This window comes from Pezoporus flaviventris, unplaced genomic scaffold (genome assembly GCF_033815535.1).
Source record: "Pezoporus flaviventris isolate CSIRO_AGI_PZ_B2104156 unplaced genomic scaffold, CSIRO_AGI_Pfla_v1 ptg000018l, whole genome shotgun sequence".
Taxonomy (NCBI): domain Eukaryota; kingdom Metazoa; phylum Chordata; class Aves; order Psittaciformes; family Psittacidae; genus Pezoporus; species Pezoporus flaviventris.
Genome location: NW_026892566.1, coordinates 846,125 through 869,178, shown reverse-complemented (window position 1 = coordinate 869,178; position 23,054 = coordinate 846,125). Strand labels below are relative to the sequence as shown.

The 23,054-nt window shown below is 42.7% G+C and overlaps 1 protein-coding gene across 5 annotated transcripts in view; it reads right to left on the bottom strand.

Moving 5' to 3' along the window:
- LOC133270113 (PH and SEC7 domain-containing protein 3-like) overlaps positions 1-23,054 on the bottom strand; it is a 106,922-nt gene that overhangs the window by 6,017 nt on the left and 77,851 nt on the right. For 4 of the 5 annotated variants that reach the window (XM_061455003.1, XM_061455004.1, XM_061455005.1 and 1 more), the window contains 5 exons: positions 17,023-17,216; positions 14,571-14,641; positions 8,550-8,707; positions 7,524-7,668; positions 4,142-4,285 (listed from right to left, as the gene is read on the bottom strand). In XM_061455003.1, the coding sequence (XP_061310987.1) occupies positions 4,142-4,285; positions 7,524-7,668; positions 8,550-8,707; positions 14,571-14,641; positions 17,023-17,216 (712 nt within the window). Of the gene's footprint in view, positions 1-4,141; positions 4,286-7,523; positions 7,669-8,549; positions 8,708-14,570; positions 14,642-17,022; positions 17,217-23,054 lie in introns of those variants that run through there. The other variant, XR_009743670.1, reaches the window with a different exon arrangement.

Genomic DNA, 23,054 nt, shown 5'->3' with positions numbered 1-23,054 from the left:
GTAACAAAGCCAAGAGAGAGCTTGCTGACTACAGTCACACTGAGTCATATTCTGTGCTCACACGTACCGAGATGCTACGTGCCCCACGCAGGCATGGAGAAAGAGTGCAGCAAAGTAAGGGACAACAAAAATCCTGCTCTGGTTTGCTACAGCGCTTCCCTGCAACCCTCTACTCCCACCTTTTCCTTTTGCAGAGAAGAAAAAGGTCCTTTTCCTTACTTTAGCCCAGGGGGAGAAACCAAAGAAGGGCACTCCTAAACTCAGATAGTACTGGCTTGGCCACCACTGAGCTTGTGAGAGGATGCTCTGCAAGACCAAACCTTAACAAAAAGGAGCAGATAAGAGGGCTGAAAGCAGGAAGGTATGTATCCTTTACAGGGCCACACATGGTGAATGATGAAGGTTGCTCTCTGTCCAGACATCTATATTTTACAATTGGAAAAAGTTCACTTTACTGTGCCCCATTTATTCTGTTCTTTGGAGTGGAGCTTTCCGTCTCCATGGGGAAGATTTTGCTGTGTGCCACAATTACCATCTTTTTGCATAGAACGTCTTGGCAACCAACAAAATGAGGGTACACTAACAGAAGACCTCAAAAACAGAAGCTAGCGCAGGAGGTCCTGAGAACAAAGCAACCCACCTCCCAGGGATTTGTTTAAAAATGTGTCCCTGACATATCCACTAAAGATATTATGCAGGCATTGTAATTCAGATGATCTCAGTGGGCTAGGGTCAGGGATGGAAGCAGTAAACATCCATACTGATTGCTAATTTATATTTCAAAGTGGCAAAACAGCAGCCAAACTATTATGTACCTGACAGAGGAAAAAATGTTGAAGAAAAATTCTTCCTATTTATAATAAAATAATAAAGTTCTGGTAAAAGCAGGAAGGGCAGGAAGTCAAAAAATTTGGTAACTGCTTTGAAGCATGGAATATAAAGGGAAAAATTACAAACAAGGAGAGAACGTGACTGGGTTTCCAAACAGTCCTTTGAGTAAACAGAACCGCATAGAGGAGGATCATAAAAAAATCCACCTAAAAATTAAATAAAAAAAGCAGTCTTATCCATTCCGTATCTGGAGTTCCAGCTCCACAACATGAAAGACAAACATATAAAGCAGGTAAGATGTGTCATTCAATAAAAAAGGAAACAGAGAAACAGTGAGCAGAACCCTGGTCGTGATGCACTGGGCTGATGAACGATTCAGCATATAATGAACAGGACACCTCTGCAAAAGAAAAGGCAAGCCAATGCTCTAAGCCTGGGATCATGAGGATAGAGAGGGACTTTACCACTGTATGGACTTCCACTTTTTGTTGGTCCAGTAAACGCCACCAGGGTCAACAGACCCACCATTCAGAATAGAAATTTAATGCAGTTTCTGCCTGGCAAGTCTGCCAATGGACTTTGTAGGCCCGTGATTTCTATTGCAATTAAGCCATGCATTTGGAAGTTTCTATTTTGATTTCAACTGCAACAAGCTTGCTCTTTCGGTGATCTCACATTTGAAGGTAGGTACTAAAGCTGGTGGAAAATTTTCCTTAAAAGAAATTAATCTGAAAAATTCTGTCAAGAAAGTAAACCCACAAAACTTAAAAAAAAAGTTAAACTACTCAAAAGCTTCTGCAACGTCTTCTCTGAAGAACAAGGGCATATAATAAAGAGGAGACGAAACAGCCACCCATTAAATTTCTATCTTCACCTCTCACCTGACAGCATTCAAAAGATCTCTCTCAAATCATTAATTTCCTCCAATGAGCAACCATCATCTGGAGCAGTACTTGTTCCCACAGCAAGCAAAGAGAAATGTTCCTTCCTTGGTGTGGGCAAGTAAACACACCAGCAAGAAGAAATACTCCTTGCTGCATCCCTGAACCAGGTGCCTCCTGTTTCACCTGCCCTCAGGGGGAAACACCATTTCACTTGTCTTTCATCCAAAATAAAAATGAAGGGAACACTAATGGGTGTAAAAAAGGGGGAATTACAAGAGCCTGCAGAAAAGGAATCTGGTTTCTGCTTTTCTATTGGGACTATTCTGCTTCCTTTGGGACTCAGAGGCCCTTCTGATGTGCTTCTGGAAATCTACCAGTATGCCCCTTTGTACATGGATGCAAGGTCTGGTCTACAGTCTCAGCCTGAAAGAGCCAAGTACAAAATACTGCCCCATCTGCGTCTTGCTCTTTTGCTTTGACCTAATGCAGCAAGGTCTGTCACCACCTCCTGCCTCATCCTGACAGGATTTTGTTCTGAAGGGAAGGTGAGAAAACCCTAAAACCTGGGAAAATTTTCCATTCAGGATTTTCATATAGCTCACCTCTGGTTTGGGTGGTTTTTTAGTTTTTTTTTTACTGCCCACTGATAGCTCAGCATGGCCTGCAAATTTTGCTCCAAGTGTGAAGGTAACACAGCATTGCATATCAGTACCTTGAATCATCATCGTCACCCAGACATGCATTCCTGCTGTGCTGATCACATGCCTGAATTGCACAGTTCAATTGCTGCTCAAGGTTTTCACTAGGAAAGAAGGTACCTTTTGTTTCCTGGGCTGCAATGGTTCTGGTTTGCACTAAGGTACGTGAGAAATGTTTCTCTAAAGACTGCCATGATAAAATTGACAGAAAACAGGAAAAACTTCACAACTATCTCCTTCTCCATCAATCTTTCTAAAATCATCTACATTTCACCCTAACTCACTGTGCTTCTAGAAATGACTGAAGTAAACTTTTTGTCAAGGACTCAAACCCAAGAAACTCTTTGCTCTCCCAAGTTGCACAAGACCCCATATAGAAGGAAAGTGTACAGATGTACAGGCTTGCTCTGTACATCCAAGTGCTGTGTTCAAAACTGACATTGCACCATTGATCACAACCCTTTGATCTTGACTGTTCAGCCAGTTTCCAAACCACCTAAGTGTCGATTTCGAAGTCCACATTTTATCAGCTTGTCTACGAGGATGTTAGTAGAGACAATATCAAAATCCTTGTTATATTCAAGAACAAACAACATCCACTGCTCTACCTTCACCAATCACACCAGACATTTCATTGTAGAAGGCTATCATGTCAGTCAGGCATGATTTTGCCTGCATAAAGCCATGCTCATTACTCATGATGACCTCCTTGTCTTTAATGTGTTTGAAGTGCTTTTCAGGAGAATTTGCGTCATCATCTTCCCATGGACAGAGGGGCAGCCAACAAGCCTGTTACTACCCTGGACCTTCCTCCTTGTCTTTCTTTCTCCAGCTTATATAACACGTGGCAGGAGGCTTACTTCAGTTCCAGAGGCTTTTGTTGCCTCTAGTGGTCTCTCTGACTTTCGTCTTATCTGCCTCTTCTTCTGATTATGGATTCTCCCTGCCATGCACTGCCTTTATCTAAAGTAGGATCCTTTCAGTCACAAGGCAACACTGACTTGCAGTTCCTGGGAGGGAAAACTCAAAGATGCCGGAATGAAAAATACCAGGCACCCACTGCTTGCTGAGCCCCTCCCACACAGACCTACAGTGTGGCAGACACTATGATGGACAAAAGCTGCTGTCAAATACTCACAACAACCTCCTAATGCAGCTGCCTAAGTTGCACCACTCAGCCCTGTGATCTTTAATTCTACCCTTTTCCTGCTCATCCTGACATCCAGCTCACTCACTGGTACACAGCACAAATGGCTCTGATCTGGCATGCCTATGACAGTAATTTTAGAAGAGCATTTCTTTCAGAACATACCAATGGAAGACAATCATCATGATCTGCATTACTGAAGAATGCAGTCATTCTGTGAAGACTGAGGTGCCAAGACAGAATGCAATGCATAGTCCTGCAGTGTGAGACAGCGCCTGCCTGAAGACCTTATCATCTCTTCAAACAGATACATCTGATGTACACCAGATTTTGCAGGTTAAGGAGCTAAATTCATGGCTAAGGTCCCAGGAAGTTCTTATCAGAAAGAGGAGCAGCATCCCAGCTGCTGGGATTGTTGGAACATATCTGTCTGATAAGAACATATTCCTTGGCGAAGTAAGGTGAAAAATGCACAACCTAAGTTGAAACCTAAGTTGAAACTGTATCCAAAATATAGGACCAGCTGCCTCATCCAAAAAGTAAACCCAAACAGTAAAAGTACTCATGTTTCCCATACATACCTCAAACTCCAGATAGTGGTCCTTCAGTTTGTAATCCTCTACTTCCTTGCCTTTGAGCTTCTTGTCAGGAGGATAGGAACGGTGTTCAGCAAGCTCATTGGAGATCTGTTTCAGCTTAGTTTCATGAGACTTCAGCTGGTCATCCTTGAAAAACATGTTAGGCACTTAAGAGACAGAATCTAGAATATTTGATAAGCATAGGAAAATAGAGAGATACTTGTACAATACCAATTAGTTTCTTTTTCTTTCTCTCCTTCTCTCCTTTAACTAATCATAATCAGATTGATAAGGTCTGTTATCTCAGAGCTCTGTCCCCAACATCTCTCTCAAAGGCACCCAAGCAAAGTGGCCAAGTTTGCAGAAAAACTCGGCAGCTAGCAGATGCCACTGGGAAGGATAGCAAACCTGTCATCCCTCACCTTGCTGAGAGCAACAGAAGCAGCTTGCTGCAGAGCATTACTGACAACATGACACTCCTGCCCTAATACATTTTTTGGCAAATTAATTAAAGCTGTTGTGTATGCAGTCAGACCAAGGACAGAATCAGACAGGTGAACATCCTGCCTCAGGTCTTTGAAATGTAAAAGTAGCTCATTCCAGGACAGAAAGGACATGAAGTCAGGGTTTCTTCCATTTCTGCACAGCCAAATGCTCTCTGGTCTGCAGCCTCCATTTCTTCAGAACAATACAGTGCATCCAGAAGAGGAAGGGCTGTCCAATCCCCAAAAGGTATTTTGTTTTACTGAGCTGCTACCAGCCTTTATCCCACTGTGCAGCTGCAGAAAGTGAAGAGCTACTACTCCCCCTTTAGAGGCAATTTCCTTTATCATAATCCCAGGCCCACTCACTTCCTCCAGTCCATCTGTCAGCTAACCTTCCCTCTGCTCAGAAGGTTTCCAGCTCCTGCAGCACGGCTTTCTGGCCATTTGTAGGCTTGGATCTGAATTTATGCTTGAATTAGGTAAATCCAAAATAGAGACATGATTATGCAGATCTCAGTGACCTAGCCAGACTCCTAACAGCAGGTAGTACCCAGCTCAGGTCCTGTGTATGCACCTAGCCTTAGAAGAGGGGATAGCTGCCAGTAGTTGTCCCCCCATGGTGTAACTGTGCAGCTTGCAGCTTCAAGCCTAGCTTGGACATGTCTGCACCACACTGTGAGTCACAGCAGGGACAGAGCCTCTTGGCTCACTGAGCTGGAGCTGTGGAAAAGAGCAGAAAGATGGAAAACTTCTACAGAGGATAATAGTTGAGCCCCAGCTAATCTTGGGTTTCAACTCTTTTGCAAGAGAACCAAAGCAAAAAAAGTGGGATAATTTGCCCCCGTCTATACATGGTAGGGTTCAAACCACTCACTATTGGCTGCCAAAAATTCTTGTTGCTGTTAGTAACTACCCTGGATATGCTTGCTCTCTCTATTAGGGCCCAATCACTCTTTACATTGTGCTGAATCTTAGGTCCCAGTGACATCCTGTTGCCGTGAGTTCTATAACCCGATGATGGGAGGTCTTTGAACAGCTATTAATTTGGCACTTGTAATTTCCAGGGCATCAGGCCTTTGTAGCTTTTGTGTGTACATGCACATTCTCAGAAAAAAAAGGTGGAAAAAAAGCCCCAAACCCTAGTAGATATTTTCTAGACTGGTTGCTCCTTTATATATAGCTTTGTCACATCCCTCTTCAGCTGGACTAACCAAGATCAGACACTGATTTGCTTTTGAAAGCAAACTTGGTAAAATGATCTCGCAGAGCCTGTCACGTCCTACCTCTCTCCCACACCCACGTTAGGCTCTCACTGCATACTGACTTTTGCCTGACCAGGAACAGGCCCTTTGAAGAAGTTCTGTCCATCATGATTTGGCCCACAAAATCCTAAACAGCACCCACAGGGATTTGACAATTCATATTTTTTTTTGTCTGCCAAATGAGAAGCAGCCTGCTGGCAGCTTTTCCACACTGACAGATAAAAGCAAACATGTTTCTGCCTGCCTTTGAATTCATCTGCTTTGAACACTTCACATTCTTCTGCCTTTAGCTAAAACAGCTTATCTTATTCCACTTTTCGTGTCTCCCCTTCTTCAAGACACAAACCACAGGGCTGTGTTCTATTTCTTTCCAGATTAAATGGAAACAATGAGACTAGGAAACAATGTGCTAAATGGAACAATCACACAGAACAACAGTGAGTAAAAAACCTTTTTTTTTGGTGACTGGGGGTAAATTACTGAAGCACCATACAGTATTTTTAAAAAGGTATGCATGATCAAAAGGTAAAACCACAAGGATGAGACAAGTTATATTATACTGTATGAGACACGTTTCAAACTTTAACCCAGAACAGAAGATGGAAAGGTGGTCACCACACTGTTAGAGGAAAGGCTACTGCTACAGAGAGGGAAAAAGCAGGGGCGACATAAAAACCCCCACCCTCTTAAAGAAATGCAGATTATGAGATAATGGTTTCCAAGGAGTGTTGCTAAGCTATAAAGATGGTGGGAAAAAAAAAAAAAAAGAAAAAAAAAGGATTTAAGATGCAATCCAGAATGGGCAGATGACTTTAAAAACTAAAGGAGGTTACTCATAAAGTCTACACCTAGGATAGATCTCTATCCTAGATCACCAAGGACTTGTCACCCCTGCCACTGTCAACCTGATCAACACAATCAATATCATGTTCCTACCAGTGCAGGAAGAAATGCAGGCATGCATCACGGCTCCTAGAGTACACAGAGCTATGGGCACAAGCATCAGACACAGCCTGTCTGAAACAAGCAGAAGTAGGTGGTTTTTCGTGCAAGAAGTAGTAGAGCTGTGAAACTCCCTGCTACAGGATGCTGCAGAAGCTAAAAGCTTATGTGATCACAAGGGGAGACCAAAGATGCTCACGTAAGACGCAGTTTATAAATATACATCAAACAAGAAGTCCCTGAGCTGGTAAGAGCTGGAGAAGTATTGTGGAACAAATATAATTGATGCTTGCCTGATGCATCAGCTTTCACCTTTTGTCACCTCAATAAGCCAAAGACCATTTTTCCTGAAATGAGTAGCAATAAACAGGCATATTCAAAAAAACCCACCAGACAGTATTTGAAATGTCCTCTGCAGAGCCATAACCATGGAATGAAAATTCTACATCTGATACTAGGAACACTGGTGATTGTTTCTTTTCTTCAAAACTATAAAACAATTATATTCAAGTCTGCTCCTTCTCTCTCCCCACTTCAAACCTTGCATCAGGAAATAAGCAGAGATTTACCGTGCAAGCCTACCTCTCCAAGGAATGCTAGTGGCAACAGCCTCAAAATAATGCCGAGGACAACCATCCAGTCTCCTGCCAGCCAGAGAAACCACTATCACCTACCCTCTACATAAAGACAGCTCACCTGAGATAGCTTTGTTGTGGTGGCTGGCAGGAGCGGACGACTGAACTTCTTCTGAGAGCCAATTGCTGCTGGGAATGGTGGTGCAGAGAAGACGGCAGCCACACAGTTGATCTTATTGATCCAGGTCTGCATTTCTTCTTGGCTCCTGGGGAAGAAACACATTTTAAGCATGTGTTGACTCAGCCTCCCCTACCTTTCCCACCCCTTCAATGGCATTTTAAAAGCAAAAATAACCAGAACTGGACAAGTCTTAGAGTCTGCTCAGTCTTCTGATCTATCTTTGCAAGCAGCTAGTGTCAGGTATCTCAGTCATAGACTGGCTCGTGATTAGGTCCATAACTCAGCCTAGCACACATTTTTCCTAATCCAATCCAAATGACACAGGCAACAGAAACAACCAATGTCCTGATTCAGAGGTATGTTCTAAGGTTTTAGCTGTGCTGGACACCACAGATTTCTAAGAGGTTTCACATGAATCATAGTAGAAAAGGGCTCATGCTGAAGACTGATGCACAGGTTTTTAATGTCAGAAGCAAAAGACGGGTCATCTGTTCTGTCTGGATATCACAGCCTGAAGATCCTAATCAAATTATTCTTGTATTAAGTGGTAACTTTGTTTCTGACCAAAGCATATATTCTAGAAAGACATCCGGCTAGGACCTGATGACATCAGGAGACAGACAATCCAAGACTGCCTTTGGACGTTTTTTTCAATGATTAATCACCCTGACTGTTATAAGTTTGTGCCTTGTTTCCAAATTGAATTTCCTGCAGCTTCAGCTTCCAGCTGCTGCATCTTGTTATGCCTTTCTCAGCTAGATTAAAAAGCCTCTTAAAACTTGATGCTTCTTTCTCATGAACTACTTTTGCACTGTAATCAAATCACTGCTTAATCTTATTTCTGATCAAATAAACAGATTCAACCTCTTAAACCTCTGCTTTAACCTGTTCGGGAATGAATTTATCCCTCCTTCAGCACTGCTTTCTTTCCCCAATGACTGGCACAAAACAGAAGTGAGCACTTACTGGGCTTGGAAAAGCAGGACCCTCCAATCTGCTGTTTTAAGCTTTAGGACATTGGGTTTCTTCTCATAGTCTGTTGCCTTGGATGCCAGTGCATGATGCACACTAACTGCATTCTTCAGATCTTCCTCTGACAAAGCCTTTTCTGGCTTATATTCATCCTGCAGGAGTTAACAGGGGAAAAATGGCATCTTATTTCTCCATGTAATACCCCTTTTTCCTTAATCTAGAAAAAAAACTTGTTCCATAGTCATAAATAGTACTAAAGTACATTAAATGAATGAAGTCTGACTAGAGCACTTGAGAGTGGTTTCCACTACCTTTAACACCTTTTCTTTTCTCTTTCCTTCTGTTTTTTTGATCTCTTTGCAAATGAGAAAAGTAGTTCCACTATCTGCTTGACAGGAAGAGGAGTAAACAGGGAGTATTTGACTATCACAATAGCTGTGGACTATTAGCCTTCATTTAAGGAATCCTTCATGGCGTGTTCCCCACCTCCATTGCTCAATTGCTTGGGTTCTCAGCTTCCACTGCTCAATTTTTATTTCTCCCAGCTACATCTGTATGTCCTCCTGGCAGGCCCTCACACAGAGGAGAATCCTCATCATCAATCTCCACAAAGCAATACATCAAACTCCTTTAAATCTCTCCACTCAGGGTCTGCAAATGGCAAGCACAGCACCGTCCAGGTTTCTCACTCAACAGCACCACTCTTAACACCAGATGACAAAAGCAGGGGGTCAAACTTCTCTATGTTGCAAGCATTAGCCTGGGAGCAGACTTTGATCTCTTGAGCTACAGAACCTGGATGAGGGTACAAACATGGTGTAGCCACAAGTCCAGTTCAAAGCCTACCTGACTATAAATGGCTTGGGAAAGTCAGGACCTTTTCCGAGAAAAAGTCACTTGCAAGCAATGCTGCATGCACCTAGCTTCTGAAGGACAGACCAAAGCAATCTGCAACTGACTCTATTTCTTACCCTTATCACATCAAAAAATCAGTCTCATCTGAAACCCACCAAGGGAGGGGGTGTGACAGCTGCAAAACAGAGGAATAGTTCCCTGCAGGCGTGTGGTTAACTACTGATCCCTCTACTTGAACACAAGAGTTACAAGATGGGGTTTAGCAGGCAACAGAGTGCAGGTCATAGAGCATGTGCAGGGACAGCACTAGCTTAAGTACTGAAGGAGGCACCCATGCTGAAAAGGAGGTGGTTAACATGCATGAACTGGTTTACAGGGCTTAATGTGACAGCATGCAGACCACGACTGCACCCAGGGCCAACTACACCTCTGCTGAAGGCGTCCGCTCTCAGCCAGACTGTGTATGGTCAGGGCTCTCCAGGATGAGTTTTAATGGATGGAGCGACCATCTCCTACAAGGGAGGACAGAGCATACTGCTCATCTCGTCCTTCCTCACAGAGACCCAGCTATTGCAGGCTCAGGACTTGCTGCTGCTCAGACCCTTCACCTGAGGAGATGCAGCTAACCAGCAAACTGTTGCAGCACCACTTCCACCTGGGGCCAGACAAAGACACAACCCATCACAGATCTGGCAGGCCTAGCAGAAAGGCAGAGCACTGCTGCACAGATGAGCAAAGGGTGGCCTTCAACTTTAACATGTGTGGCAAAAGGAGTTTTCAAGAGAGCAAAGATAAATGTCCTTCCTCACTCGTAGCTTGAGTCCCAGCAACCTTTGGAGGGATCTCCACATCGTACTGAGCTCATGCTTAAAGCACTCTCTAAACTTCCTTCAAGGAAGATTTGGGAAAGGCTCTAGCTGAAGGACAAGAACTGGAGAAGGCTGTCTAACGTCTGGCTGAGCCCCATCTTGAAGATGGAGAAAACAAGCCCACAGGTCATGCCCTTCCTTCATGAGTTCAAAAGCCGATTTATTTGATAGTTTGGGGGGGAAATGACTCGCTCTACTGTACAGGGGGACTGGAAAAACTTCAAGGCCAGGAAATGAGCTTACACAGACCTCAGAAACATGAGAAATATCCTGGCTTTCCTGAAGTTACTGCCTAGCGACAGTGTCAATTATCACCTTGCCTGTTGTCTCCCAGCTTCCTCTGTGAGACGCATCCTATGTCCACAACCTACTCTGGTGTCCAATCGTGTTCCAGAAGAACTCCACATTTGGGCAGTCCCAGAAGCAGTCCTGGCTGAGAGAACTCCTCCTTACCCACAGACAGCATTCACACTAATCCTTGCTAATCCCACCGGATCAGCTGGCTGCAATCTACCTTGACAGATGGGGCTCTGCCAGCTTCTCCAAAGGCACTGATCAGCATACCGGAAATGTCTCTGCAAAGCTGGCCAGCCTCAGAGAAGACTAGAAGGACATGAATGTGCTGCTAAAATTCCACCTCTAAGGGCTCCAACTCTTTCCAGCTGGCAGGGAATGCTTAGGGGCACAGGAACACCCATATCTCTTATGCCATCAAGGACAGCACATGCTCTGATGTGCCAGTGTCAGTGTGGAGGCTGAGCTGAAACGGAAGGCAGCTCACTAAAGTTAGACCAAGCCAGTAGCAAGAAACAAATAAGCCAAAAAAGAACTGTGACCTTTCTATCAACTGAAGTCTGATGCAAGTGCTGCACACAATGCAATGACACGCTGAATTCATCTCTCTCAGACTCCTGGAGAATGACTTTACCACATCCTGCTGACCTGAAGTCAGCATGTTTCTAAATTCATTTTTGATAGACCAGAGAATGGTATTTGGCTTTTTATCAGTCAGTGTACTGTGGGTGGATATCTCCCTCAGTTGCATGTGACAGCTGCAGAATTCTCTTCCAGAATGTCTCGTCACTTAACATTTTACATCATTCTGGTCTTTCTTTAATATTTCAATAGAGGAAACACATTTGAGAAAAGTTATATAAAACCACCTGAAAGCCCGCAAGATTTTTAAGTGCAACATCAAAGAGCAAAGATGTTGCAAACCTCACAGAAGAGCCTAAACAAAACATGAAGGTCCATGTCCTGCACTGCTTGCCCAGAAGCAATGTCTAGCAAGGAGGCAAGGCCAGCCTTATGTCTTCTCTTTATAAGCCTCACTTTTGTATGCACACCACATCCCATGTCAGTCAAGTGAACAGACATTCTGTCAAGCTCCTACTTCACAATTTCCTCCTGCTATGAACAGAGGGCAGGAAAGTAACCTTGGCCTGAGGATGCCTAGGGACAACGCCAACATCCCAAACATGTCAAACCTCTCATTTTATGTAATACTATGCAGGCACATTTAGTTGGCTAATTGTGAACTCTTCCACTGAGTGCCTCCAGTGGCATTTGGGCTCACTAATTCAAAAACCATCTCTCTTAAATCACTTACTTAAAAATAAAACAATATGCAGCACATGAATTGGCACTGGAACAGTTCCAATGAAAAAAAGAAAATACATGTGGGCATGGAGACAAAATGGCCCAGATAAACTCCTCAGTAAATCTCAAGTGACCACCCTTTACAAACCACTCTCACACATGGACTTTGACAGCAGAACAAGAACTGGACTAGTATGCAAACAGAATGACAGCAGAAATGGGATCACACTGCCCACTGGGGGAATCACAGCTGCTACAAACAATATTTATATTACAGTAGTGTCTTGAGGGAACAGCTGAGTTACAGATAAACACAGAAAGCAACACTGCAGAGGTTGGTATATGTAATTTCTGTTTATATAGCACCTACAACAGTGAGATTTACATCTCCCCCACTTAAACAGCACCCAGTGCAATGGACCCATCACCACAGATGTTACCTCCACAGATAAACAGATTATGTACAGATAATGAGAGAAAGAAGGAAAATGAGTGTTTGCTTATGTGAATGCACTCTGCCCTATCGCATTCCATAATCAGGAGAGAAGGCAAAGGCAAAAACATCTTTTGACCATGACTACTGCCAAAGCTATGCATTTCTACGAACAAATCAAGCTGTTCTAAAACGCTCCTGAATTTTCTGAAATTAGGATAATTTCAATGTCCTGATATTGTAAAATGAAATATCAGCTCATCAACTTCTACTTGGCCTAGCTGTGTATTTTAAAACCCTGGCACCCTCAACTTCGCGATATGTCCCTAACTGAGCAAACTTTATTTCAGGGCTGAAGCAAAGCCCTGGGGAAGCTCAGAGCTGCCCCATCATCCTGTGAATAAGACACTTCCCATCAGGCCCTTTTGTCAACCTTGTGCTAAAGTACAAGGCACTAAAGTAAAAGCCTTGCTTGTCACTGCTACAGTGAGATAACTTCAGTGCAAGTGTCTTCAGAACCAAGTGGGAGACTGCAGCTTTGCAAAGTAGCTACTCTGTAATCACTGAATTCAAATACCGTGATAAGTACAAGACACACAAATAACAAATATGTAAGAACTCCAGCAATGCAAAAATGCACTCAGATGTGAAATTACTCTTTTACTGGTGAGAGTGGGAAGAGCACCATTCTGTAGAGAATTAGCATGCTACGTCAGCATCTCTACATCTTGTTAAACAGCATTTTAAACTAATATACCAGTAATACTCATAAAAATATGAGTACTTAATTATGTACTTAATTATGTATATGAGTACTTAATATGAGTACTTAAAATTATTAAGACTCTGAAATAGACAGCATCTCCATTTTTTCCCTTAGCAAACTTATCCCCCCTCAAAGATCAAGTAAGAAATTAATTAATGTGTTACGGACAAGGAACCTTTTCACTTCTTAGGGAGCCATGCAGTCTTCTCAGGCGACTAAAAATTATTTAGTTCAGAAATCAAAGAAGATTACTCAAACCTGCCATGAAGGCCACTTTAGCAAAATCTGAATCTGCTGCTAGCAAAAGGACCAGAAGGAAGGCTCAGCTTGGTTCTGGTCTCTTGCACTGGCTTTGAGTATGTCACATACAACCTTCAGCCCAATCTTCCATCCTGACTGCAGATGTGTTTTTGTCTGTTACAAGACTTCAGCTCTCTCAAAAAAGTATTGCACTAAGAGCATCCACCTTGCAAACCTCATGCTGCAAAAATTAGAACCAAAGTACTCTCTTTCTTCTAAGAGGCTATCCAGGGTGGCTCCAGTGAAACCAAAAACTTCAGAAAGCCACAGCAGGGGAGGAGGAAACAGCAGTATGCACTTGAACTTGTGCTCCTGACAGTTGTAAACCATAGTGGAAAAATAAAAAGGCTTTCAAAGGAGCACACTTCTACAATACAGGACAGCCTGGACAAACATCACCTACTTCATTAATATTTCACCTATGCTGGGGGCCAAAAAATCTTAACAACCTACTTTGCTGCTATCATTTATTTGATTTTGACAGTTCTCATCCATATGCTGCATTTCATGTACCAAGAGTACAGTTAAAACTGCACTATAATATATTTAAACTTGTGCCAAAAGACTTGAAGGGTTTCAGCTGACTTTTTTTTTTAGACTTCTTGATGTCATGGAGCAAAGTTTATTAGAAAGCAGTATCTCATCTTGCTCTGGGGAGAAAAAAAGTATCCTTTTATCCTTCCATTCTGCTGGGGAGTAGAAGCTGCAGCTTCCTACCAAGGCCAAGCTGCCATTCAATTGATTTGCAGCTGGTCTTGCAGGCACTGCGAAAATGCATACCATGAAAAGATGGGAAAGGAGGACAGCCTTACAGGAGGAGAAGTCATATGTATGAAATGCAATGTTAAAAGCAGCCTAGAGGAATGTATGCAAGACACAGAGAGATAATGCTGTCTTTGCTGGTGAAGCTGGCTATTTTTTCAGCTGTGATTGACGGCAATGATATAACCAGAAGCAATAGGGTACACATGTGAATGGGGACAATGGAACTTAACTTTAAATTATGAAAAGAGGGAGATGTCAATGAAAGGATTCATGCCTGAATGTGTGTATAAACAGGGTAAGGGGCAGAGAGTGCAGCTACGCTGTGTGTCAAAGGGAAAGGAGCCTGGAGGTGGGCTGTGAGAGCGGAGAGGATGCCTGCTGCTTTATCCAGCTTTAATTAGTTTCCAAAAGACAGTGATTTCCCATACCTTCTGCAAGTACAGGACCGTTCCCTTTAGTACAGCATAAAAGGTTTTCCAGCCTCGCTTTCCCCGGGGAGCTGCAAAGAAAACAAATGAAAACCCATTTAACTTGGATCCATTTTTACACTTTTCTAGGCAACAGGAAAGCTACATTAATCCTGTGTTAAACCTCCTTTGTACTCTACTTCTCAAAGGACAATTCAACTTAGCACAGTGCCTGCACATACCTGCTGTGTGAGAGAGTAATAAACCAACTCTGACGACAGCCCTGGACTGGATCAGAAGGGAGCAGCAGCAATGCAGAAAGAAGGTCAGAGAGATCCAGCCTTTGTGCTCTTGCAGGTAGGCGGACACTGTCCCTACAGAGCTAGGTCTGCACTCTGTGCCGTGACAGTTCTCAGAAGGAAATACCCTTTCTTCATGTCACAGCAAGCTGGCAGGCACTGCTCAGGACCAATGGGGCACTGCTTAGAAAGCAGTGCCTCTCAAGAGCATCCTTCCCTCTTGCCACTGCTGCACACCTGAGTTGGCACTGAGCGGTCGGATAGCTTCTTGGTCCCCTCCCCTGCTCCTGCAGCCACAGGGGAAGCCAAAGAAGAAAAAAGAGAGGGGAGCCAAACAGAATACTAATGAGAAAAACAAAATCATCCCTCAAGAAACCTAAAGAGGGGGATTCAGCATGATTGCTGCAGTTTGAAATTCAGCTGCAATAGAAGGAGAGAAGGCACAGACTGTACGGCCACAGCCTGAGGCTATAAGCCTGCATCTAAGCTCCACCAAACATGCACCACTTACCAGCATCCACTTGTGTCTGCACTGAAATTAATAACACATGTATGACTAAAGCATCACCCTCAGAAAGGCATCCCATTTTGATCTTAAGACAGCAAGTGATAGTGAAGAGGTTATTAATCCCTTGCTCCAGAGGTTAATCATTCTCATCTTACATAACGGGCCTTATTTCTAATTGGCATTTGTTTGGACAGCTTCCAGCCACCGGCCCCTGTTACATCCTTTTCCTCTAGATTGCTTAAGTGTTTCAGTCCTCAGTACTCCTTTCCTGAGAAAATACCTATAACATGCCAGCACATCACTTCATTAGCAATCCTGCACAGGCTGATCTGTAACAGCTCCAATAGGAAATGAAATATGACAAGGTCTAACTAAAAGAAAAAAAAAGAAAAAGTCTCATTTTATTTGCAATGAGTCAGAGTCAGAATGTAACTTTTTCAAGAGCTGCATGACAATAAGAGGCAGGCCCCCTAGACGTACAGGAACTTCTGAAAACGTGGCCTTAATTACATTACTCATAAAAGGATTATCCCCAGAATGCCAGCATCCGGTGTGCTGAATAATGAGCAATTCTGATTACTTTTAATTAAAGAAATAATTTAATAAAGGCAACTAGATACAATTACTTACTAAGGTTAAATAAACAGAAGTTTAATAAAGAGGAACCTATTCAAAGCATCCAGTCATCACAAAGAATGAGGTCAGTTTGATTTCGACATCTCTGTTTGGATTTAGCCATCCAGCTGTCAGCCTCCAGCTTACAAACACCAACCTCCAACTGTACCTTCTAAATTATATTAGCAAAACATGCAAACATCAAAGAGCTAAGCCAAGCTAGGAGACAGTTGCAGTTACTGGAAACCCATCACAAAATCAGACTTTGCCTTCAGGATTCAGCCAAAGAGTGTGAATCCTGAGTAGGGGATCATCAACAACTGGGAAAAATACAGATGCTCTGAGTAGCAGATCAATAGAAAACAAACAAATGAAGATGTCCAAACAACAGAACACACACAGCTGAATCAGAGACCTTCGATAATTAGTGGATCACAAATGTATGTAGGACAAAAGGGAAAGAGAATAATAAAAGTAAGAGGCACAGCAAGTTTGCCAGAAAAAAGGGTAGGGAGGAGCAGCATAGTGTAAATCTGGCTGGTACCAAAAGCTGCTGTATTTCACTGGGGAGATGACTCAAGGCTAGCAAAGTTGGGAAGGAACAGTTACAGCATCTTCCAAGTAGAGATGAAGAACAGCCTTTTTTAAAATACAGACCCAAAGGCATGGGGAGATTTGAAACAATCTGGTGCCACACAAGGAAAAGGAGAATTACCAAACTGCTACGGAACAGCCACTGTAATTCACTCCAAATTGTTTTGTCTTCTGTAAGCCATGAGATTCATTTTCTTTTAGTACAAAAGATCTACATTGCCTGCTGTATTGCACTATTCATTATGCTTACGTATTAGAGCTGCTACAAATGGGACTGAAAATTGTAAATCCTGGCCTAATAGTGGAAGTGTGATAATCCAATTGCTGCATTGTTTGCTATTGCTGCAATTTCCCCTAATGAAGCAGCACTATTTGCCTTGAGAAGCACATGGGCTCATCGTATGTGGCATTATGCATGGATAACAAGAAAATGATGTTAAGAGTGAAAGATACTCACTTTTCTTTCCATCCATATCCGCATGGATTTTCCGAGCCAGAAATCCAGTCTTATACACAATAGCATTGGGGTCATGAGGGATGTCCAGGAATGGGTTATTTGAGTTGCCAATTCGACTGACAGCCTTTGTCTGGCTCACATTATCCTTTTCATCTGTACCATCTGAGTGAGACTTTTTCTTTTCTTCTTCATCCCTTAAAAAGCAGTAAAAAACAAGAATGAATGAGGGACTAACCAGCAATGTTTCATTTCAGATATTCTTGCACATTCCTTGTCAAAACACCTCTCTCTTTATAGGGGCCCTATTTAGAGAAAAACTTCAGCTATGCTCCAAAATATAGTCAGATTATAGCAAAGCTTCAATTCACCCACTTCACTAGCACAAGGACATAGGAGCCAGATCTCAATGAAGCCTAAGCTTCCCTTTTACAGTCTCAAACGCCAGTATTTCAAGATCATTCTGTGTCCTTAAACTCCACCTTTTTTTAATTCTACTTATTTGAGTGCTAAAGTGTGAAATATTTGCCTGCTGGGTTCTCCTGAAAAATCTCTAATTTCTTCATGAGTTCACAGGTAGATGAAAAGAATTAGATTACTACAGATCACTGTGGCTTAGCCCTTAACTTAGCATATGAAACACAGACTCTACCTCTTTTTCTTTATTTTCCTCTGCAGACTAGCATAAAAGAAGTAATTTAAAAATAAAAACTATACTAGGTGAATTACATTATCTGTATTTTGGAAACAAAATGCTGCCCAAAATGTTACTTATTAGGGCAATATATTCAACACAGCTCTTGGGGACAACAATGCAACCCTTTTCAGCAAGTCACAAGCACTGCCTGACTAATAAATTCCTTTTTATATGTCACAGCCAATTGGGAAAAGGACCAGGAAACCTAGAAAACAAAGGGTGTCCATCACAGGAGTAGAGCAATGGTTTCAGAGAACAACAGGCCACTGAATCTGGATGGATGGTGTATTTGGAGGAACCAGAGTTAGTGTCAGATTAGAGAGCAGCTCTGTGTCTTTGAAGTCCCCACACACTCCTCTCCAGGTGACTGGGAAAGGTGTGTCAGGGAGGATGAAGTCTGTCATTGGAAAGTCATGACCAGCATACAATGTAAAAAAAAAAATCAACATCACTTGAGTGTAATGATGGCCGATGAGGGGGTGCACTTCAAGCCGCTGCATCTCACTGCACCCAGATGGTCAGGAGAGAAACTTCAGGCAGACCTTCCAATCACAAGTATATATTCAAAGGCATCAAATCAGATGAGGATTAGCAAGGAGTATGTCAGTCCAGAAGCTCATCTGGGGGCACACTACAACCATGTCTGTTTATGGGAATTACTATCCCAAGAAATGTCCTCCAAGAACTGCGGGCTAGAGCAACAATGTGCATTATCCTGATCTCTCCTGAAATGGTCTTCTGGGAAATAAATTAGTCTGGGGAGATACAAGGATAATAGATTGACAACAAGGAAACTAAATCCAGAAACACAGAGGCTATATTAGTGAACTCAGCAGTGCCAGGGAATGTTCCAAGGCATTTGACTTTGATCACTTCATATTAGTTTGTGCTTGGCATGGTCTCAGCCCAGCACACTGCCAAACTATTTCCAGACACCATTTAGGAATTAGCGCAGTTAAAAACCACCACAACAGGCAGTACAGAGGCAAGCACCTTTTCTAAGGTAAGACTTTTCAACAGTATGGATACACATCAACATTTAGCCTGAGAGTCAAGCAAAGGTGCCAGACATGTGATTCAGATGTATAGAAATGGTGCAGCCAGATCGGTGCACCATGCCTTTATGGTGTTGTCTTGCAAGGTCCTCTGACTAAGAGGAATAAATCTTCTACTTGAAGACTCGATTCCTGCAAGGAAGAGCAGTCCTTGCATCTTTCAGCCTATTGACACATGTTTTCCCACTCAAGAACAGAATGATTTGCAAAACACTTTCCTTGGTCAAAGCACGCTTTGGTTGAAACCCTCTCCAACTGGAAAAGTGTAGAAATTTCTGAAAATTTTGATTGCCCTGTCCTTCCTATATCTACCACACTTACTAGCTGCTGGTACATCTGTGGACACACAGTCTGACACACGTTTCTCAGATATTTGTCTGTTCCAGGAGCAAGTTCTACCAACACAAGTCTGTGGTACCTAGTCCAGACTAAAATTTCTCACTGGGCATAAGCTCTTAGGCTGATTTGTCACACTGAAGTGACTTGTGAATTCTGGGATCTCAGCCAAGGACACAGTGGATTTCTCCTTGCCAGCAGAGGCCTACTGCAGTAACTAGCTTAGCATTTTTTTGGAATAAGCTACCTCCTTTGGAGCTATGGGAGTGAATTATCCTATAGTGACCAACTGTCCTGTGGGAATGTACCAGTACCCTTATCCAAGCAGCCACAGGTGGTGTGGTGAGCAGTCCTGGGGATGATGGACACCACTAGTGCTGAGGGCAGTGCTCTTGAACTTCGCATCTCTGAGGAAGCTACTAAAATAGGAATTCTTCAAAAGACAAATGTAGACAGACCAGACAAGGACAAAATGACATCTGCTGTCATGACTGCTAGTAGCACTGAACAAACCTTTAATTGGTCCTTTAATCTGTCACTTAAAATGGGACATTGTTGAAACTCAGAAGCCTTAGGCACTTTTGAGAGCTGAGTGCTCTGTCAAGATGCATAAGGTCAAGACACAGGAGCCAGTCTGTAAGATGCAAAGGAACCAGAGAGGCAAGGAGGATTCATTATGTAGAACGAGAAGCAGATGAACAGAGAAAACAGAACTAAAAGGAGCTTCTCTCTCTCTCTGATCTTGAATATGAAACACCAGTGGAAATAAAACCAAGTGACCTGGGACTCACTTATTAAAATACTCAATTTTTAACAGTGGTCAACTGTAAGAAGAAAGTGGGACAACTGGGAGGAGTGTCAAAGTTGCAAAACAGTTCAGGTATTAGCTTTCCTTATGAGCCCTTCAAAGTTGGCTGAATAGATTGGTCCTTGACTGGCTTTAACAAGGATTTAACAATTTAAGCTTACCCCTCACCAGCCTTTAGAGTATGGCTGCAAGAAGGAAGATAAGGAGAAAATTCAGCTGGCCTCTGGATACATACAACCTGAAAACTGATCTCTGAAACCCTAGCATGTGGGGGTGCAACTACTTCCTCATCCTCAGATGGCTTTCTGGAGATGATTCAAGCTCTGTAATATCCCCAGTGTGAAAGCAGTCTCCAGTGATGCAGGAGTAAGAGTCAGTGGGTGGTGTCTCTGTTCAGAGTCATGGATCTAGTGTCACACAGGCAGAGCTCAGGTCCCTGTCAGGGACAGGCTCAGTGCCTCTCCTTTCCATGTGGTACAGAAAATAGCACTATCCTTGTGCTTTTGGGGAAAAACCCCATGCTGGTTCCAACGCACCTTTCAGTAGCAAAACACCACCATGAGGGTCCACTTAGGTTTGCAGAACTCTTACGAGATTTTCTGTCTTTGATCAGCAGACTGAAATCACTCCTGGCTCTCGGTCTGCAAGTGATTCCTCTGGTGACCCCTGACCTCTGACAACTGAAAGGGGCTAATGGCTGTGAACCCTCTTGTGTCTCTAGTGTCTTCGCTCTGCTGGGTACTCATGACAGTAAAAGGCTACCACCTGTAAGGTGCTTACAGAACAAGGTGATTCAGTTACACTTCCCTTAGCTTGTCTCTTTGGGAAGGGATCTGCAGATATATCAGTAACCAGGGCACTGGCTATCCATGAGAACCAAACTCAGGATCTGCTTGTTCTATCACTTGCAGACACAGTATTAAAACAGCAATGTTTTCCTTACCAAATGCATAATCACTGACAACCAGAAAGAGTCTGGCTTTTAAACACGCAGATTTGGAAAAACTGCAAAAATACATATGTTGCCATTTTGGTGAAGAAATATATTTTTGCTTCCCCCCAGAAAGACCTTATACAAGAAAAGTATCTTTTTTAATTCTGAGAGAAAACCATCATCTTGTTCTCTCAGGAACAAACACATTTCTTTATGTTTTATGGTGTGATTTGAGGCTCTGCCTTGGAAAACTTCGAAGTCACAAAGCTGGAAAGACAGGGTCAAGCCCTTCATTTTTAAAAGTCTGCTCTGTGTCTGAATTTTTTCAAATAGAAAGCTTAGATGACATGACAAAAGCCTATGCAAATCCATTTAAAAAACAGCATTTAAAAAAAAAAATCAGATTTGTAACACAGATTTATGAATCTTTGGAACTGATAGCATCTGTAGTAGCAAACTGACTTCAGAAATGAGCAGACAGAAGTTGTGGCATCTTTCCCAAAAGGAGGAGAAAAGAAAGGAGAGCCAGGTGATTACCACCTGACCCCTCTCAAAACCCAGCCAAACAGGAAACATCCTGGAACTTGGGAGACAAAGAGTTAATTATAACAGGGAGAGATTTCTTGGTCTGATCTAGAAAAAAGGTGAGCTTCAGCACAGACATCTTTATAACCACCCCAGTCTCGGTGTCACAGTTGCTGCAGGAAACACAGAAAGGATTTAGCAGCAGCCCTTCCCCACCATCACTGTGTCAAAGACCTATTTTGGTTTCTCTAGAAGCAGATTATTTTTCAGTGCAGTCCAGAAAAACAAAAGGAATACACCATATCCACATCTAAATTTCTCTGGAAAGAAATCTATCATCAACTAGTCAAAACCCAAGTGATTCTCCTGAAAGCTACACTGTCCTGAGGAGAGAGTTTTCAGAATACGACTGCCTCAAGTGCAGCCATTCGTTTTTTGCAATTTTGTAAGCAGCGCTTTGGGATTTCATATGGTAATTCTAGATCACCACTCGGCCTATTTTAAGATGATGATTTTATTATTCCTATCACCTTCAACAGGAAGTAAACACAGTATTACAAACAATGGAGAACAATAACGTTCACCACCACATTTCCATGTAGACATCTGCAAACAAAACATATTTAGTTCTGGCGCCTCTGAAGCCAAATTACCTTTTTTTTCTTCAGCTTAAAGATGATGATGATGGGTGCAAAAGCAAAAGGATGCGAAACATCTATAGAAAATAGGACTGAAGGGATCTCAAGAGGTCAGCTAATCTGTCTCTTTGCCTCTGAACCTGGATCCACTCTTCCTGACCCATTCTGGACAGAATAAACAGCTCACAAAATCCTTCAGCAAAAGCACTTCCATAGCTCGTCCAGGCAAACCTATGCCCTGGTTTAAAAGGCTTATTGCTAGAAAGCTTCTTTTAGAGTTGAATCCAAACTTCCCTTGCTTCAAATTTAAACCCACCCACAAGGGCACGAAGAATAATTCACACCTTTCTTCTCTGTGACAGCCTTTACACACTGAAATAAATACACTCAGGTCCCTCTACTCAGTGCTCCCTTTCCCAACTAAACAAACCCAACTCTTAATCTTGCCGCTCATGTTCACAGAATCTTGAATTCATTTCATCTTACGAGTGATGTCAGGGTTGAAGAACAAGAGCATGAAAAAATCTTATGGAAGTATCAAATCCCTCAGGGAAATTCAGGCAGCATGAGAAATTGAGACACAATTATTGGGGCTACATGCACTCCTGGAGTGGTTCCAGTAACCTCAGCACTCTGAAAACAGGATGCATGGACTAACTGGATGAAAAAGTACGTGGTTTCACTGCAGTCAGTAGGAACTTCTGCCAAGGACTTCTGTGAGACCCAATCACCCCCTAGTGCTTCACTAAGTAGAGAGGAAGCATGTAACAGGACAACGACAGAATAATTGTATTTCTGATCGTTAGTTTTCCCGTAACACTTTTCTCTTTTCTCCCAGGACACTGAACAAGGAAGGCAAGAGGAAACAGCTAACAAAGTAAATGGCAAGCCAAGTAAATGGCAGAATGTTTTCCAGCAGTTCTACTGTGAAAAGCAACCAAAACATTTGGGGGGGGCAGTAAAAAGAAGGAGTGCGCTTTCAGGACCCCACATTCACTAGCTCAGGGTAAATTCCAGGTCAGATCTCTTTATTTTAGACCAT